This window comes from Primulina tabacum, chromosome 15 (assembly GCF_025594145.1).
Source record: "Primulina tabacum isolate GXHZ01 chromosome 15, ASM2559414v2, whole genome shotgun sequence".
NCBI classification, from domain to species: domain Eukaryota; kingdom Viridiplantae; phylum Streptophyta; class Magnoliopsida; order Lamiales; family Gesneriaceae; genus Primulina; species Primulina tabacum.
This window is the reverse complement of record NC_134564.1, coordinates 36,712,080-36,730,238: the sequence shown is the minus strand read 5'-3', so window position 1 is coordinate 36,730,238 and position 18,159 is coordinate 36,712,080. Positions and strand designations below refer to the sequence as shown.

Here is an 18,159-nt window from a genome sequence, read left to right as displayed (position 1 = left end):
TCGATACGTCAACCATGCTACAATATTAATTAAAATTTTACACTCGGAAAAAATTTGCTTCTGAAAGTGATGTATTCAATTTTCTCTTGTTAAGGTTGTGTAATCTTCAAGTTTGGCGTTGGTGTTGAGTGTGAAATCTTGGACATGTCTGTGAAGGTAACGTGCAACACGTTAATTGAATTACTAAGTAACAATCGTCATGCTATTGGAAGTTTTAAAATAAGTTATTAAATTTGTAGATTATAAAAGAAAATTAAAATTGTGTAATGTTTGAAAAATTGATAAATATAATAAATAATTGATTCTAACGTTAATTTTTTTATATATAACAATCAGTTTTGTAAAAATAGAACTAATTTCCAACTAATTTTTAGATTTCAATTAAAATAAACAAAAAATTACGCAAAATTCGGGTTTAAGCACACTCTCTTTTGTTGTTTTTGATCTTGAAACTTTTTTGTTTACGCGAAAAAACAATATTTGCTACGTCAAAGCCTCTAGTTGGCAAAATACATTCCTTAAATAATACTTTATATTCTCCTTAGTCGAATGAAATCTCAATTATAACCTCTCACTGGGCGATGTGCTACATAGTTTAAACTTCAAAGACAGGTGAGTAGTGCAAGAAAGGGTATTATTGCTATTTGGCTTTTAAGACAGTGATATCAAGGAAACAGCCTGGAAGTCAGGGTGTAGAGTTTCAACGTTCAAGTTTTTACAGGGACAGAGCCCCACCATAAGCTGACATCCCCTGGATCTATGTTTATATGATCACATCCGACATATAATGAGTAGTATAAGTAGAATCTAAATAATATTATTTATTTTATTTAAAACTACTTTCGTGGTGTTCGTTTTTACCTGTTTGACCTTCCATTTACTTTATAGAAACCGTTGGAACTTTATGGTGTAACCCACCAAACTACCATTTTCATTATGTTGATCAAGAATTTTTACTATCGGTTCAGGAGGACATTATAGTCATTTGGGATTTGGGCTGAGTATCCAAATCTAGCCTACTCAATACCAAAGTCCACTTTCTTTCACCAATTCTTCATCAATGCTTCTTACCTATCTTACACTTGAGCCCTGCAGTTTGCCAACTCGAAACTACCCTTCTTTATTTTTAATTCTTTAGAAATTTCAAATCTGTAGAAATTTACAAACTAAATGCCGTTAGTCTTGGCTGGTACAGAACCAGAAGATGATTCAAGAAACCATTTTTAATGGAAAATCCTAAGCTCATCTTCTTCTTTATTCTTCTGAGCATTCTCCTATTCGTACTTTTCACAGGTTAGATGATTATTTGATTCGAAGTTCAATTCAAGAGACTGATTTTATGTTGTTATATTGTGAAGAAAGCTCATGGATGTGTATTATTATTTTCCCTGTGCGCAGAAATTAAGGCGCAGCAAAGCAAAGATGAGCCATATATTGGAGTTAACATCGGCACAGATGTGTCAAATTTGCTACCGGCTACAGATTTAGTTGCTTTTTTGCAGTCGCAAAAGATTACACATGTCAGGCTCTATGACGCCGACGCTGAAATCCTCAAGGCGCTTGCTAATACCAAGATTAGGGTCATTGTCGGTGTGCCCAATAACCAGCTTCTTGCCATTGGCTCCTCCAACGCCACCGCCGCCAACTGGATTGGCCGCAATGTGGCGGCGTACTACCCTGAAACTCTGATCACCGGCGTGGCAGTTGGGGATGAAATCTTCACCACCATTCCTAGTTCAACACCTTTGCTCATGCCAGCAATCGAGTCACTCTACAGTGCTCTTGTGGCTGCAAATTTGCATACCCAAATCAAGATTTCAACTCCCAATTCTGCTTCCATAATTCTTGACCCCTTTCCACCTTCCCAGGCCTATTTTAATCAGAGCTTGAGCCCTGTTATTACCCAGTTACTGCAGTTCTTGTCCAGGACACAGTCACCTTTGATGATGAATTTGTATCCTTACTATGTGTTTATGCAGAATAAAGGGGTTGTTCCTTTAGATAATTCCCTCTTCAAGCCATTAACACCCTCTAAAGAAATGGTTGATCCTAACACATTGCTCCACTACACCAATGTTTTTGATGCCATGATTGATTCTGTGTATTTTTCTCTGAAGAATCTTAATGTTACTGACGTGATCGTTCTTGTTTCCGAAACTGGGTGGCCTTCGAGGGGGGACTCGAAGGAGCCTTATGCTACGATCGATAATGCGGATATGTATAATTCAAATCTGATTAAGCATGTTATAGATCGTATTGGGACGCCTTTGCACCCCGAAATTACTTCTAGTGTGTACATATATGAGCTGTTCAACGAGGACTTGAGGTCACCCCCTGTGTCCGAGGCCAATTGGGGGTTGTTTTATGGGAATTCGACGCCGGTTTACTTGCTCCATGTGTCGGGGAGTGGCACATTTTTGGCTAATGACACAACAAATCAAACTTATTGTATTGCCACTGATGGTTTGGATGCAAAGACCTTGCAAACGGCTTTAGATTGGGCCTGTGGACCGGGGAGGGCGAATTGCTCGGAGATTCAACCAGGGGAGAGTTGTTACCAGCCTAATAATGTTAAGAATCATGCTTCATATGCATTTGATAGCTATTATCAAAAGGAAGGGAAGTCCTCTGGATCTTGTGATTTCAAGGGTGCTGCTATGATCACGACAACTGATCCTAGTAAGTAAATTCCCTTCACATTACTGATACATTTGTTTGTTTCACTAAAGAAATTCAGGGCATTGTCTCTATTTGGTATGTATATTCGATTAATGATGCATATAGTATCAAGCTGTTGTTGGGTGAGTATATACACTTCATGATTCTTTTATTATAAAAAGAATGCTTTTTGTGATGAGAAAAAGTGTTTTGTTTTATTCAGCATATTGCTCTGTTTGACTGTATACTGAGGATATGTTAGTTTCTTGAATATTTTTGGTCAAGCATGGCATGATTGTGTCACATCGGATGACTCATTAGCTGGTTACATGAGTAGACTGCATCGAATGGAGAATAATTCATAGTGTTTGTTAATTAGCTTGTTTCATCCATGAAAAGTTCGACGTTTATTCTAAGCCTTCGACTAGCTTCTGAGGGCCAAGGTTTCCTACTTCAGGAGAAAAACATCATCATTTGAAAATAAGGATAGGAAAAACAGTGAGGCAAATTCTTCAAAACGTTTTACAAACTATAATGTGGATTCTGTTATTTTCACGGTAGTAACTTTTGTTTTATGATAATAGAGAATTTGTCGCGAAGCAGCCACGTGTGGCTCCACTTGAACTATAACCTGAACCATTTTTTTTGTGGGGATGTTTTGCAGGTCACGGGAGTTGTATATTTCCTGGAAGGTATGCATGATTCTGCGTCGCTTTATTCGTACTCTATTGTCTATTCTTCTCCCATTTCCCAATGATTTCCTCTGTTAATGGATGCAGCAAGACGAAAAGCAATAAGACCAACCAGATTGTGAACTCAACACAAGCAAGTGGTGGTGAGGGAGTGAGATTTATTGGCTTTCATTTCAAGATTTTATGGGGCTTCACTTCTTGTCTCTTTTATTATTCATTCCTTTCATGATAACAATGTATAGGTGTATTAGCAAATAACTTTTGCTTTAGGGGAAATAATTGGTTTTGCTAGTCATTATTGGACTGCTATTATGTGGATGGGCTCATGGGCACCACTGCTTGGAAAATTATGTTGGAACTTGTGAATCATTCATTGGAAGTAGAAATTATTTTCGCCACTATATTTACATGTATCAATTCCAATAATGTATACAACTAATAAAAAAATTTTATGTATAAAGATAAGGATATTTCAATGCACTTAATAAATAATGAAATATATATCATATGATATGATACACGGAAAATTTAAGGTCCGATTCCGGCAAGTGTCACTAGTCCAGACGCATGTTCTGAAATTACCCTGAGCCTGAAATCACAAATAAGATCGTTAGGAGGGGGCCAGGAGGGTGTCCTGGCATAGCCCCTCCGACGCTCAAGTCAGTGACTGAGGATATATGGGGGGAGCAGCTAAGGGTGCTGCTGAAAACAATATATTGAATCCAATAATCATACGCTCCAACCTGGTATTTATAGGAGAATACCTGGGCTTTTCATGGGCCATTCACCTGTGGGTCTTAATGATGGGCCGAGAATTTGGGCCGGACCTTGATGGGTTCATCCCTGGGTATCACCAGTCTCACTCACGGGAAATTTAGGGTCCGATTCCGGCAAGTGTCACTAGTCCAGACGCAGGTTCTGAAATTACCCTGAGCCTGAAATCACAAATAAGATCGTTAGGAGGGGGCCAGGAGGGTGTCCTGGCGTAGCCCCTCCGACGCTCAAGTCAGTGACTGAGGATATATGGGGGGAGCAGCTAAGGGTGCTGCTGAAAACAATATATTGAATCCAATAATCATACGCTCCAACCTGGTATTTATAGGAGAATATCTGGGCTTGTCATGGGCCATTCACCTGTGGGCCTTAATGATGGACCGGGAATTTGAGCCGGATCTTGATGGGTTCATGCCTGATTATCATAATATTTTTTTAATTTGTTCTTAATTGACTGAAAATAAGTAGAAGTTGCACAGAAAAGGAAACATGGAAACATATAGGCAGCACTTCCGAAACTACAAACCTAAAAGCTTGTCTTGAAAAGCGGGACTAGCGATGGTTTCGGTTTCAAATTCGTAATGCTTTCATTGCTCAACTTAGTAAACCCAATCGTCGTCTCGCCCCATCTCCATCGTAAGCCCCGAAACGTTTCAAAAACCCTGTATTCGATCGTAAAAACAATGTCTTGGACATGCTCCAAGTGCACATTCAAGAACCCAGTTTCGGAGAAGTTGCACTGTGAAATCTGTCTCTCCCCAATACCACAGTCGCTGTTGTCATCCTTATCGATATCGTGTTCATCGAAGCCTAAGTGGGCATGCGCCGGCTGCACCTTCTTGAACTCGTATCGGAGCATAACCTGCGAAATATGTGGCACCAGGACTTCGGCTTCTCTGTTATCCACTCTCGAAGTGGACGATGATGATCTTGATCAAGGTCTTCTGGGTTCTTCCATTGGCAGCGTTTTCTTCCCCTTGAAAAGTTGTAGTAGTGTCGAGAAAGGAAAGAATGGAAATGCTTGTTTTGGAAACGATGACGCTGGTTGCTCTGGTCAGTTAAAGGATGCCGTCTCGCCCTCACTGCGTAGCGATATTGGTGGTCTGGGGAGTAGGGAGAGTCTAATTGTGGATAATGATGTTAATAGGAGAGATAACCCTGTCTTGCCGGTAGTTCACCCTTGCAGTAATAAGAGGAAAGATCGGGATGGCTCAAGTGCGAATGGTGGCGGCGGTAGTTCGGGTGGTTCTTCTGGGTTTATGGCTGTGAAAGCTGCAAATGAGGTTTTGGAAGTAGAATCATCTGGTATTTTCTAAAACTTTTTTTATGAATCTTGATCTCGTGACTTGCTCTTTCGCTATGAGTCTTATTCACATGCCATTTACTTTTTCAAGGCTTAGTTATCGTTTGAATTTCACATCACATTCTGTTATTAAATGATCATGGGTCGATTCTATATTTTAAGTTTGATATACTGAATGTATTCAGTTTAAAATGCATGCATATGGGGGTGTCTATGTTAGTTAATTCGAGTGGAAGCAGAGACATCTATGCAGTGGTCCATTGTATACAACGGGCTTCTGCGAGTTGAGAAGCATTGAATCTCATCGCTACGCATCAGTATGAAATTCGCGTGTCAGCATTTGGAATCTCATGTCTCTCGAGACACATGTAAATGGACTTAATATAATGAATATGCGACATTTCTTATGAAGGATATCATTTTGGCACCTTTATAATGAGGTTCGTGTTCTAAATTTTGTAATTGTTTCCAACACACAAAACAACAGAGAATAAACTGAGGGAACCTGGTGTACAGAGATATTTTCTATCAGTGAATCCACAGTTGAAAATATAATGTTGGAAGGTTATTTACTGATTCAGCTTTTATCTTTGTATATTATGAAGGGATTTGGTTTTGTTGTGTAGTATTTTTGAAAATATACTTGGAACTATGTCCTTTTCGTCAAACCACATCATGGAATGTAGCAACTGAATAATTCAACTTCTGATTTCGCTGCTCCCTTTTGATAAATTGTGTAGAAAATTGTCATTGCTACTAATTCATGGGATGCAAAAATAATTGTGTGCCGCTCTTGCATTGGGAGACACACTCTGCAGTGGTCTCACTAATTTGTAGACCGTGTTGCTTCTTCCATTTTCCCTTGTTTAGCTAGAATGTGGAATTATAACATCAAAATCTTGTGCAGCAATGCTAGTTACGAGTGGGACTAATATGGCTTCAGAATCTAAAACATGGAAGATTTTGAGTTATAATGTTTGGTTTCGTGAAGATCTTGAGATGCATGGGAGGATGAAAGCGTTGGGCAACCTTATTGAGCTGCACTCACCAGATGTTATATGTTTTCAGGTTTTCTTTCCTTACGTATTATTTTGATTTCATAAAATCCCATTCTTTCTCATGTTTCTCACAGGTTGTGCCTAAGTACTTCTGCAGGAGGTCACCCCTAGTTTCTATGAAATTTTCCAGCAATCGAGTTGGTGGAAGGAGTACCGGTGCTCAATTTCAAATGATATGGAGTTTCCAGGATCATATTTCTGCATGCAGGTGATCCAAAGAAGAAATTATTAAATAATCTGTAGGCAGGGAACTCTACTTCGATTTTTGATGCTGTTTCATGTTTCATATAGTCCTTAAATATCCTTGCCAAAAATATTTTGCTTTGCTTGTGAGTTTGATCCATATTACCAGGAACTATTAGGACTAAAATTTCAGTTTTTCCGTTTGTCATACTATGAATCGAGGCACACTTATATTGATAAAACTTTTGCAGTTATGTAAACTGACTGTTAAATCCTATAGCTGCAAACCATTCCACAACTCCATCATGGGGCGGGAACTTTGTCTTGCTGAGGTTGAAGTGCTGCCAGATGTAGCACTGGTTGTTGCTACAAGCCACTTAGAAAGCCCTTGTCCGAGTCCACCAAAATGGGATCAGATGTTCAGCAAAGAACGTGTAGATCAAGCCAAAGAAGCTATGAAGTTTCTTGATGAAAATATAAACGTGATCTTTTGTGGGGACATGAACTGGGATGATAAATTGGATGGTGGTTTCCCTTTAGCTGATGAATGGATAGATGCCTGGACAGAGCTACGGCCTGGAGAAATTGGATGGACATACGACACAAAATCAAACAAGATGTTGTGTGGTAACAGAACTCTGCAGAAACGTTTGGATCGATTTGTTTGTAAGTTGAAAAATTTTAAGGTTGGGGAAATTGAAATGATAGGGATGGATGCTGTTGAGGGTCTATCGTATATCAAGGAAAAGAGAGTTAAAGGGCAGGTCACTAAGTTGGTACTTCCAGTTTTACCCAGTGATCACTATGGACTTCTATTAACAATCTGTCACAACATATCTCAGTCATCCAACTAAGAACTTGTGCCTCATCAGAATCGATGTCAATACTTCTCTTGTGCCTTTTTGCATTTTTTTCTCATATTGCTATTTGAACTCTGTAAGCATTTTTCCTCGACTATTTTCCCCAGTCCTTCAAGCTGTTTTCTGTAAAAGTTATTATTTTGATACATCGACTTAGAGTTAAATTGTGAAGGAGCAACACCGACAAGGAATCAATTCAAACTCTTGACATTTACCGCCCCTCTGAAATTAAGGAGGGCCCGAACAGATAGAAATTCATCAGTACTAGTTTCAGTGTTTTAAATTTTATTTTGTGTATTGTCCAACGATCTGGATGATAAATAACAAAACCTAAGCCAAGAACTAAGCCTGCAACAGCTTGCTACCTTTTTTTTATAACTATTGTTGGCTGCCTAAGTGTTTGAGTGGTTAAGCACTGAGTATATGCAATTGGAAAGAGGAAAAAAAATTGATACATTCTGTCAAGGTCTCATATGAAATTGATCATTTTGCTTTTATGAAAATGCACATTTTCTGTTCTTTCTATTAACTCTGTTAAGTTGGTGGAGCTTCTAGCCTTATATAGTCATAAAGAATTCCACAAAATGCATCTCCACCCCTCGCTTGGGTAAGAAATATGCAGTTGTCACCTTCAATTAAAAGAGGTGTGGAAATATCAGCACTGTAAAGCTGGTAGAGCCCATGAATCCCATGTCTGCAAACTGTATTATCTGCTCCTAAATTCAGCAACTGCAATATGAGTTGTTTGCCATTCATTTGGTTAACATGCACCTGCAATTACTAGCGTTGATCACCGAGCTTAGTAAATTAGATTTCAAAGAATGTGGTGGTATTAATAGCTGGTGCTTTAATTTGCCGCTATATGCAGTCTTCTTTTTTAAAAAATAAATAACGGGTGCTAGATCTAGGGCTAGACCTCTAAGTCAGAACGGGTGGCTGATGCTATAGACAACCTCAACTTGTAAATTCCACTAGTCACTGAGTTAAGGTGAAATCTGATTTCCCATGTTGATGGAACGTACTTGTCTGCCGCCCTCCTGTATAACAACATGAATCATGCTAGATTGTCTTTCCTCTTGGTTTTTCAAGTTTAAACTTGCATCACTGTTTAAGACAACACAGAGTTTTTTTGTGTTGATTCTGTCAAGGGAGAGAAGATATACCTATCCACGTGAGCAAAGAACCAGTCCTTTTTTGGATCGTTTATGCCTACTGTGAAAACTTGATCGGAGGATGGATGCATATCAGTGTATCTATCCCACATGCCATATTGCCTGAATCTAAACCATAGGTAAAGTAGAAGAACTAAGACCTTGACTTTTTACTGATTTGGTAAACAATGCATACAGAAATTTTCAACAGAAGGAACATCAAATTAGATAACGATAAGAAATTATGATTTGTTTCATGTCCAAGATGTCTAGCATTTATTTGTTGACTTGTACTGTTCTCTGAGTATAATGTGAAATAGAGACATGGCTTACTTCTCGGGGCTGTTGATGAATAACTTGTTGACATACATCGGGTTCACATCAGGAACACAGTAACCGTTGGCTGTGCGATCTGGGAAACCAATTTCCCATAGAGTTGGGCCAACTCTAGGTGGTATGTAAGTTAAATTTCCAAGCTGAGTTTCTGATCCTGATGAACTTCACTAGTCAGCTTAACCTTAGGTAGCCCAACATGCAGGAACAGAAGTAACCGACAACTTACGGCTCAAGTTAGAAAAAAAAGGTAAAAAAAATATCATTCTCATGTATTTACCTGCAGACATAGTAACAAGATCTTCTTTCAGGTAATCGCCAATGAAACCCGGAACCCAGCCATGAAGACCATACACTCCTGGTATTACATTTTTAATTATAAAATTTCCATCCACATCTGTTTGTGTCCAAAATTGATAATCCTGCAGTCCGAGCAGAAGCATCAATTATCTATGATTAGAAATCGGAAACCTCGTAGCTGCCAGAGAAAAACTTAATTCGGTAAGAACCTTGCTTTCAGTTTGCCATGAGCCCTCAGTTCTCGCAGCTGATAGTCCAATGTATGCATACTTAGCAGGAAGCACAGAGGCTGAGACAAATCTACTTTATTGGGAAGAAACTGAATAAGCTGCTATACAACTTTTTCATTGTAGGAAACAATATCAAATTATTATGTTTTGCGTCTGCAGCTTAAGAATCTATGTTCTCTAAGTCTAACATGGTTACCTGTCTTGGACAAAGAGTCGCCCCGTAGCTGAACCACGCTCTTTGTAAGTGAGGTAATATGGTGAGGAGACAAACTCATATGGCCATAATGACACTTCCATTAACCTCTAAGGTGGATACAAGCAAGATAAAACTTCAGTGCGCTTGGGTATAAGCATTCATCAATCACATGGATAATAACAAGCTGTTTTGACAAGTATGGAGTCATAGATATATGCCAAAAGTCGTATTGTATAATTTCTCGATCTGCATATTCTCATATTTTCCGCATCTTTTCTTTCTTTTGTCTATGAAGAAACATATTTGTGCACATGTACCTGCTTTTTTGCATCTAGCCATAGGTTGTATGCTTTTGACACATCCGTGGTCGTGTTGAGGTATACAAAGAATGGACCAAAGACTTTTCTCCAAGTCTCGCCCTCTTCAAAGTGAGCTATCATGTCATTCCCAATGTAGTGACTTCCGTGGATCATCTGTTTCACCAAATATTAAGATTTACAATTGGACTTTCCTGGTCTTCATTTTGTTTGTTATTGAATAGCGGAAGACTCCATGGCTATTGCTTACTGCTGACAGCAGCACAAAGCTAATAGGATTCTCTGTCAGCAGTAACATCCATCACATTTTGTCCTTAGTGATGTTTTGGACAAATATTCTTCAATTTTCCTTTTAAGTATGGACATGAATTTATTCTATTCAATAACTTCACACGTTCATTATGGATGCATAAAGAAAGAAAATGTTACAGCAAGGCAGGTTGGACCAGTGTGGACAGTAAGATTTTGCTTAGTTGGTCCACCATTACGAAATTCTTGGCTGGGAAAGATGATCCAGAATCCGATAATGGGGTTGGAGCTTATCCATCCATGGACTCCACCATCTTTGTTATCCATGGAATACTGGTATTTATCATCAACCTGATTTCATACAACATTAACATAGCGTCACAATGCCACGTTTTAAAGACAAGGTCTACAACTTTTGTAAGATTTTCTACATTTGACATTACCTCTCCCTTAAGGTCTGGATTCATGGGATTGACTAGCAAAACAGACTCAGGTACAATTAATTGTTTGCCTCTACCTGGCAGTAGATCTTCTGGCATTGGCATTATTCTTTGTTTATCATCTGTGATTGCCATGTAGTGAAACCTGCTCCAGAATAATATTGTGATAGAGAATGACATCTGACTACATGCCACTGAATCACGTGACTTGAATAATATGCTATTTCACCTGTCCTGTTGCAACTTAAACACCATTCTTGTTTGCGCAAGATCAAATGCTGGATATCCTGTTTGGCGTTCACATATTGCATAGCAGTAGAAACCTGATACCCCACTTCTTACAATGTACCTGAACTCTAGGAATGTCTTAAAAGCGATCAAGAAAAACTTATTTCAAGATTTAAAGCAGAAGGCTTCTGTCAAAGTGGACCTTATGTCAACGGTGAGTGGCAGTCTTGTCCCGGATATTGAAGGATCATAGTTGCTCTTAAATGAAACCTCCAATCCATCGTTGCTCGTACTTATCACACTGTACACAGACCCTCTCAGCCTGAGTTGGAAAAATGGTATTATTTTATTTTGTCATGGCTGATAACATGAGCTTTTGGAAGGAAAATCTGTTAAAACTCCTCTCTAAGAAAAACAGAGAAACATACAGTTGATATTTGTCATTGCCCCCTGGCAAACTCCAATTGATGTCCCAGTAACTGTGTGATTAGCAAAAGCATTAACAAAGAAAATCATTAAAGTTGTAATTTTATGTTACCGTGTTAGTTATGATGTTTAGAACTCATCTGGAGACTACCCACAATTTTTTTTAGATGTGTATGCTTTACAGCTTAACCGATATATGCTCTACATTTGTATATAACCCGTCAAGATTTGGAAGTCACCCTCTGTTCAATTCGTTAGATTTTGTGTCGAGCAGATTATCTATTCCACCATATTTGATGGCAGTCAATAGTCCTTGTGGTTTGGATATCGTGAGCCTCACCAATCCATTATCCACTATAATCTGCAGATGCATAAATATCAATTGCATGTATAATAACCAGGGGATTGACATAAGAGATCAGGACGACTTTGGGGGTATCAAGGAGGATCGAAACATGGGAATAACTTTATGAGAGCTGTACAAAGTTCTTTTTTTTTTCACAATGGGAAACCAATTAATTTGAGAGAGAGTATAATGCACTTACATAGGAATTTTGGGAGATCAAAGTCACTTTTTTCCTTGTCATCGTGACTGAAGCTGGCTATCTATCTCAAATCCTGCAAGTGCATTGCTTTGAAGCTCTTGCAGGATAGAACTATAATAATTATACTCATTGGCGACGTTCGGATAACTAGTTCTTGTTTCCAACGGAGTAATTAAAAACTACCAGACATTGAAACCATATTCCGTTTCTTGTCTTCTCTATAACCAGGTCCCAGGAAAACATGGGCAGTGTTGTGAAGCTTATTTTAAAAATATTTCGATACTCTCAAAATAGAATCGAACATACAACATATTCAAATACCAATTTTTCGAAGTTTATTTTCTCACTTTTATATTACAAAATAAGCATTACTTTTAATTGAACCTTTTATAATTCCTCGAAGTAATATATATTTTATATCTTAACGATATAAGCTATATGATTAAATTTTAAAGTATTTTATATGTTTCAAAACAATCATATATATACACACACACACACGTGTATATAAATATGATATAATACGGTAAAAAAATATTATTAGAAAACATAATAAGATATGTCACATTCTCCAAAACAACATATTTTAATTAATTTTCCCAGAATTCTCAAAAATACTACCAAATTAAATATTATCACGGTGCGTTGGAATTTATTGTAGGTATCACCCATGGATATGAAGTAAACTTGGTATTTATCAAATAAAATCATTTATGGTTTGATGCCACCTACGTAACATTGTGCAACTAAAAAGTGTTCATTTTGTGTAATATCGATTACGGCGCATATTTTACAATTTTCGGCGTCTCTTGTTTAATTTATTGTTGTAGCTGTATCTTGAGCAGCTTGGTTGCTCCGTCGTGAAATTTATCCTCGTTTACCACATATGAACAATTTATCTGATCATGTTTGACTCAAAACTTGTCTATATCCAGGCTCCAAGCTAGACCACCCTCTCACGGATCTGTCAGGGAAAATGACCAGTTTCTGACAGCCATGGCTCCATGAAACGAAACCTTCGATGGAGCCAAAAAGAAAAGAAAAACACAATTTGAGACCTTATTTTTTCTGGGATTTTGGCGTCACTTGATTTTGACCATTTAGGCCCCAAAAACTCGCACCAGAAGAAAGGTGGCCACCACGGAAAAATAATCTCCACATATAAATCTGCCATCTTGCTTGTTGCAGCAAGGTATAGTTGTAGCTTTTTCTCTGGCCCACCCCATTCCACCCTTTATCAGAGTTAAGTAGCTATTGCACAGCTGGCGTCATGCGGAGGATCTAAAGCACCGTAGTGAAGTATGTATTCATTTTATACTTTTAAGATTTTTAATGATTTTTTTTAAATGATGGACTTTTTTGGAGTTGATAGATTTGTATTGACTTTTATGGAATCTCATAGAATTGTAAAACAAATTTCATAAACTCTTATAGACTTTTTTTCAAGATTTTTGTAGACTTTTGTAAACTTTTTCATAGAATTATGTGAATTTTGTAGTTTATAATTGTGATTTATTTTTTATTAATTTTTTTAAAATAATTATTGGACATAAATAATCTCTTCAATTTTAAATTATTTTTTTATTTATGAATTTAAATGAATTTTACTTACTTAAAAGTTAAATAAATTTAATTTGTGAAAAACGACAAATGAACTATCCAATTTATTGAAATCAAAATTTCAATTATTTATGTCAGTTCAACATATTAATGAATAATATTTTTATAAGTTTGTAATAAAATTTTATTAAAAGAACACTCAAAATAATGAGTAGTCTTTTATAAAAAAAATCTAATCATTACTGACAATTTGATCAACATCGTTCTACATTCCATTGGCTATGATATCCCTCCATGCATTAGCATTTGCTCGTTGTTGTTTTTGAGTTTTAAATAACTGATCAAAGTCGTCACCTTCATAAACTTGTGCTGATGAAGACAATTGAGCTTCATTATCTAGTTCAATTTGAAATTCATCAAATTGACACTTCTTTCAAAGAAAATTGTGTAATATAGCACATGCCAATACAAGCCCTGTTAGGGGTGGGAAAAAATACCGAATTTTCGGTATACCGAGATTACCATAACAAAAAAATATTGAATTTATCGAATTTTAATTATACCGAAGATTTCAATACGGTACGGTAACGGTATCCAATTTGAAAATTTTGGTATATACCGAAATACCGGAAAAATATACAAAATTTTAAAATATATAATATTTTAAAACAATAAATTATAATTTTTTTTTTAAAATGTAAGGTTTTTTTGGTTCGGTATACCGAAAATTTTGGTATAGTATCGGTATGAATTTGCTTATACAATAATTTAATATACAAATTAACTAAAATTAAAGAAAATAATTAAAAATAAAATGTTATATAATAATTAATAAAAAATTTAAATTTTAATTATGTTTTTAAAAAGTACAAATAAAAGAAAAAAAAAATAGATGAGAAAAGAATGAAAGTTTGTATTGAATTTGGGAGATTTCTCAATTAAATGTTAATCCAAATCTTTAGGTTGAATCAAAGACTTTTGTTGACATTTTATTGTTGTACCTTAGGCTATAATTCTTGTACTTAATAGAATTCATAGAGTCATTATAAGTCTATTCACATTTTGAATACTTATAGACTTTTGTAGAGTTTTTAAAAGTCAAGTTTGAATAAACATGACTTTTTAAAATTCTACAAAAGTTTACATTGAATACCACTAAACTTTTATGGAGTATATAAAAGTCTAGTTTGAATACCTCTAGACTTTTAAACTCCATAAAAGTCATTAAAAGTCTATAACCAATACACCCCTAAATGTGGTAGTTGTTGCTGTAGAATAATTAGTGAAACGTAGACTTGAATAATATCAATATAGAGAAAGATTGATGATGGTTATAAATATTACAGGGTTAATGAAACCATGTCCATGTATAAAAACAATTGTTATATGACTCAGATTCTTCTGAATCTCCGATCAGAAAATAAATTTGCATGCAGAAGAAAAGGCTGCAGTTGTAGCAGACAACACATGCAGTAGCTGGTGACAATACCAAACGCGCCATTTTGAGCGGACTCTATGGTACAAGGGTGGGGATGTGTAATATCCCACTTATTTTTCTGACGTCCTCTCCATCTATTTGCCAAGATTCACGTTAAACATAAAGAAACTAGGGGAAAACATTTGTTGCATCACTTGCATGGGTGTGTGCTCTACAAAAATCTAGAGACATTCTACAATTTATTGCATAATTTTCTTTGCTATATAAGTTTATCCAACTCAACATATTGACTTTTCATTGAAAGCGTGAAATATAGACCAAGAGTGGGTAACCATGACGAGAGGGTACAGTGGTGTGTGCTTTCTCGTATTCATTCTTGCTGTGCTGCTTGGTTTACTAGACGTGAATGGTGACAACCCTTACAGATTTTACACTTGGAAAATTTCTTATGGTGATATTTTTCCACTGGGAATCGAGCAACAAGTACCACTCTGCTTGTTCTTCATATACCGTTCAAACTGTTAATGCCTTCAATTTCTGTATGTGCACCTACGTGTTCTTTTCTTTAGAGCGGTGTTTGAATACGAAAAATTGTTGATGCAGGGAATTCTGATAAATGGGCAGTTTCCAGGGCCTCAGATTGACTGTGTCACCAACGATAACTTGATAATAAACATTTTCAACTACTTGAATGAGCCATTTCTCATTTCTTGGTAAGCAAAGTTCTCTGAGCTCTGTCTTCATCTGTGTTGTTGCATTCCCGCTGCTCTTAATCATAGATATCATTCCTTCTGCCACCTTAGATCTATATCATAGTACTAGATCTATTTCGTTTCCTTGTGCTTTTGATTTGGCTTCAGATCGATAATCTCATTTCCAATCTTTTTCAACAAGCATGTAATATAGTTCTTCTATTTAGTCTTGATGAGTTCTTCATGTAACTCTATTTGTGACAGGAACGGGTTACAACAAAGAAAAAACTCGTGGCAAGATGGAGTATATGGCACCACTTGCCCAATCCCGCCTGGAAAAAACTTCACTTACGTACTTCAACCAAAGGACCAAATCGGCAGCTACTTCTACTTCCCTTCACTTGCTCTCCATAAGGCTGCTGGAGGCTATGGGAGCATCAAGATTTCCAGCCGTCCTCTTATCCCTGTACCTTTCCCCCCTCCAGCTGGAGATTATACTGTTCTTGCTGGGGATTGGTTCAAACGAACCCACAGAGTACGCGCTTTTGGGAAAACATTACGCATTGATAATATTAGTTTTATAGCGAGTTACTCACTCATGCACGATTTTTTTTGCAGCAACTGAAGTATTTCTTGGACGGAGGTCATAATCTTCCCTTCCCTGATGGCCTTATTATTAACGGTCATGGTTGGAATGGATATACCTTCACGGTAGATCCAGGTGACACCTTCTCAATCAAACAACACGATTAAAACTATCCGTGCATAAGAGTGTCTCCTGCCCACTCGATTTCTTACCAACACAATGTATTTTATGCAGGAAAAACATACAGGTTCAGAATATCAAATGTTGGAGTTAAAACTTCCATTAATTTTAGAATCGAGGGACACACCATGAAACTGGTAGAGGTTGAAGGATCTCACACGCTCCAGAATACATACTCCTCACTCGACGTCTTCGTAGGGCAATCTTACTCGGTTTTGATCTCAACAAACCAACCAGCGAAGGACTATTACATTACCGTGTCTTCACGTTTCACCCCCACAGTACTTACCACCACTGCTGTTCTGCATTACAGTGACTCAGCCACCAAAGTTTCTGGTTTACCCCCTAGTGGACCTACCTCCGACGTTGCCTGGTCTCTGAACCAGGCCAGATCAATTCGGTGATTTGTTTTACATGGATATATTATTTTGCTTATATGTTAGGCTTGGGCTGAACTTGAGTTTCTTAACCTGATGCTCTGTAAACCAGTTGGAATCTAACGGCAAGTGGGCCGAGACCTAATCCACAAGGCTCTTACCATTACGGAATGATCAAACCTGCCAGGACCATCATTTTAGCTAATTCAGCTCCAGTTATCAATGGAAAACAGAGATATGCGGTCAATAGCGTGTCATACGTTTCTCCAAACACCCCACTGAAGTTGGCCGATTATTTCAAGATTGGAGGGGTTTTCAGTGTGGGAAGCATCCCTGAAAAACCATCCTGGAAAAGTGCGTATTTGGGTACCTCCGTCATGCATGCGGATTTTCGATCTTTTGTAGAAATCGTGTTCCAAAACTGGGAAGATGCCGTCCAATCTTGGCACATCGATGGATATTCCTTCTTCGTAGTTGGGTTAGTATAATCAATGGTTACATAAATAGAGCATACTTTCTAGATTCTTTGTAGTTTGCTAACATGTAAACACAACAGAATGGATGGTGGACAGTGGACTGAAGCGAGCAGAGCAAGTTATAATTACAGAGACACGGTTGCTCGTTGCACAACCCAGGTCTGCACACAATATATGCTTTGTTTTCATTTTTCATTTCGCTTACAAATGTTGGCTTAAATTTCAGGTGTACCCGAACTCTTGGACGGCCATTTATGTAGCTCTGGACAACGTGGGAATGTGGAATATAAGATCAGAGAACTGGGAAAGACAGTATTTGGGTCAGCAATTCTACTTGAGAGTTTACACCTCTTCCAACTCATTGAGAGACGAGTATGGAATACCAAGAAATGCTATCCTCTGTGGTAGAGCAAGAGGCCGTCCTTTAATTTAGAGGCTTGCCTGGGATTATTCGATTCTGCTGTTACTCAAAACAATTTTTTTTACTAATATATAGCCCTCTAAATTGTGTAAAAATGGTATCTTGCAAATAAAATCACTTTTTTTAATGATGAAAAACCATACATCCCAAGTGAAAGTCAAAGTCAAAATCTATAACTTAATTCTTAAAAGTTGCACGGACAATTCTTGGACTTCAAGAGAAAAAAAAAATTGTTTATTGACAATTAAAATTTTCGATTATATACAATAAAAAATATTACAATTTAAGGGTAAAATTCGGATTCGTCTTTGATGTTATTGTCGATTTCTTGTAGAAAATACTGGAGATTGTGATATATGTTTCGTTTTATTTTTGGGGGAGACATATTTTATTAAATGTAAACTTATATAAAATAATACACGAGATACGCAAAAAAATAAAAAAAAAATCGTGGTGCATGGGCTATTTTCGGGGTTTAAAAGATAA

The 18,159-nt window shown here is 37.1% G+C and overlaps 4 protein-coding genes and 1 long non-coding RNA gene across 8 annotated transcripts; 4 read left to right on the top strand and 1 right to left on the bottom strand.

Annotated features, from left to right (window-relative positions):
* Nucleotides 1–903: 903 nt before the first annotated feature.
* On the top strand, nucleotides 904–3,753 carry LOC142526218 (glucan endo-1,3-beta-glucosidase 1-like). Its single transcript, XM_075630469.1, has 4 exons — nucleotides 904–1,293; nucleotides 1,399–2,679; nucleotides 3,323–3,350; nucleotides 3,438–3,753. Exons 1-4 carry the CDS (start codon nucleotides 1,227–1,229, stop codon nucleotides 3,577–3,579), a joined length of 1,518 nt encoding a protein of 505 aa, XP_075486584.1. The 5' UTR covers nucleotides 904–1,226; the 3' UTR covers nucleotides 3,580–3,753.
* An 825-nt stretch (nucleotides 3,754–4,578) lies between these two features.
* LOC142526962 (uncharacterized) lies at nucleotides 4,579–7,664 on the top strand. Its single transcript, XM_075631659.1, has 4 exons — nucleotides 4,579–5,429; nucleotides 6,335–6,495; nucleotides 6,583–6,693; nucleotides 6,920–7,664. The coding sequence occupies exons 1-4, from the start codon at nucleotides 4,706–4,708 to the stop codon at nucleotides 7,520–7,522; spliced, it is 1,599 nt and encodes a 532-aa protein (XP_075487774.1). The 5' UTR covers nucleotides 4,579–4,705; the 3' UTR covers nucleotides 7,523–7,664.
* A 189-nt stretch (nucleotides 7,665–7,853) lies between these two features.
* On the bottom strand, nucleotides 7,854–12,155 carry LOC142526960 (uncharacterized). 2 transcript variants are annotated; one of them, XM_075631656.1, is made up of 15 exons: nucleotides 11,944–12,155; nucleotides 11,638–11,759; nucleotides 11,401–11,451; nucleotides 11,175–11,294; nucleotides 10,974–11,093; nucleotides 10,748–10,889; nucleotides 10,485–10,655; nucleotides 10,056–10,211; nucleotides 9,739–9,845; nucleotides 9,522–9,612; nucleotides 9,293–9,434; nucleotides 9,013–9,169; nucleotides 8,692–8,808; nucleotides 8,445–8,565; nucleotides 7,854–8,299 (listed from the first exon to the last, which is right to left on the bottom strand). In XM_075631656.1, exons 1-15 carry the CDS (start codon nucleotides 11,983–11,985, stop codon nucleotides 8,063–8,065), a joined length of 1,896 nt encoding a protein of 631 aa, XP_075487771.1. In that variant the 5' UTR covers nucleotides 11,986–12,155; the 3' UTR covers nucleotides 7,854–8,062. The 2 variants fall into 2 exon arrangements, with proteins under 2 accessions (XP_075487771.1, XP_075487770.1); XM_075631655.1 differs by lacking the exon at nucleotides 11,944–12,155 and having other exon boundaries at nucleotides 11,638–11,810.
* Nucleotides 9,001–9,749, top strand: LOC142526963 (uncharacterized). 2 transcript variants are annotated; one of them, XR_012815367.1, is made up of 4 exons: nucleotides 9,001–9,133; nucleotides 9,218–9,262; nucleotides 9,324–9,373; nucleotides 9,450–9,749. It is a non-coding gene; the product is annotated as an uncharacterized LOC142526963 (long non-coding RNA). The 2 variants fall into 2 exon arrangements; XR_012815368.1 differs by having other exon boundaries at nucleotides 9,441–9,749.
* A 2,643-nt stretch (nucleotides 12,156–14,798) lies between the features above and the next one.
* On the top strand, nucleotides 14,799–17,799 carry LOC142526961 (L-ascorbate oxidase homolog). Of its 2 annotated transcripts, none has more exons than XM_075631658.1 (8): nucleotides 14,799–15,021; nucleotides 15,545–15,654; nucleotides 15,898–16,168; nucleotides 16,252–16,354; nucleotides 16,454–16,799; nucleotides 16,889–17,254; nucleotides 17,333–17,411; nucleotides 17,479–17,798. In XM_075631658.1, exons 1-8 carry the CDS (start codon nucleotides 15,019–15,021, stop codon nucleotides 17,683–17,685), a joined length of 1,485 nt encoding a protein of 494 aa, XP_075487773.1. In that variant the 5' UTR covers nucleotides 14,799–15,018; the 3' UTR covers nucleotides 17,686–17,798. The 2 variants fall into 2 exon arrangements, with proteins under 2 accessions (XP_075487773.1, XP_075487772.1); XM_075631657.1 differs by lacking the exon at nucleotides 14,799–15,021 and adding an exon at nucleotides 15,061–15,424 and having other exon boundaries at nucleotides 17,479–17,799.
* The last annotated feature ends 360 nt before the right edge of the window (nucleotides 17,800–18,159 follow it).

What these genes read in the sequence shown, in the direction of transcription:
- LOC142526218 (XM_075630469.1), top strand. Translation starts at nt 1,227, where the DNA reads ATGGAAAATCCTAAGCTCATCTTCTTCTTTATTCTTCTGAGCATTCTC. An exon ending in CCTATTCGTACTTTTCACAG is followed by an intron (nt 1,294 to 1,398) that starts GTTAGATGATTA and finishes CCCTGTGCGCAG; the next exon opens with AAATTAAGGCGCAGCAAAGC. An exon ending in GATCACGACAACTGATCCTA is followed by an intron (nt 2,680 to 3,322) that starts GTAAGTAAATTC and finishes GATGTTTTGCAG; the next exon opens with GTCACGGGAGTTGTATATTT.
- LOC142526962 (XM_075631659.1), top strand. Translation starts at nt 4,706, where the DNA reads ATGCTTTCATTGCTCAACTTAGTAAACCCAATCGTCGTCTCGCCCCAT. An exon ending in TTTGGAAGTAGAATCATCTG is followed by an intron (nt 5,430 to 6,334) that starts GTATTTTCTAAA and finishes AATCTTGTGCAG; the next exon opens with CAATGCTAGTTACGAGTGGG. An exon ending in GATCATATTTCTGCATGCAG is followed by an intron (nt 6,694 to 6,919) that starts GTGATCCAAAGA and finishes AAACTTTTGCAG; the next exon opens with TTATGTAAACTGACTGTTAA.
- LOC142526960 (XM_075631655.1), bottom strand. Translation starts at nt 11,810, where the DNA reads ATGTCAATCCCCTGGTTATTATACATGCAATTGATATTTATGCATCTG. An exon ending in ATCCAGACCTTAAGGGAGAG is followed by an intron (nt 10,656 to 10,747) that starts GTAATGTCAAAT and finishes GTATGAAATCAG; the next exon opens with GTTGATGATAAATACCAGTA. An exon ending in CCACCCGTTCTGACTTAGAG is followed by an intron (nt 8,300 to 8,444) that starts GTCTAGCCCTAG and finishes TAGTAATTGCAG; the next exon opens with GTGCATGTTAACCAAATGAA.
- LOC142526961 (XM_075631657.1), top strand. Translation starts at nt 15,275, where the DNA reads ATGACGAGAGGGTACAGTGGTGTGTGCTTTCTCGTATTCATTCTTGCT. An exon ending in GAGCCATTTCTCATTTCTTG is followed by an intron (nt 15,655 to 15,897) that starts GTAAGCAAAGTT and finishes TATTTGTGACAG; the next exon opens with GAACGGGTTACAACAAAGAA. An exon ending in AACCAGGCCAGATCAATTCG is followed by an intron (nt 16,800 to 16,888) that starts GTGATTTGTTTT and finishes TCTGTAAACCAG; the next exon opens with TTGGAATCTAACGGCAAGTG.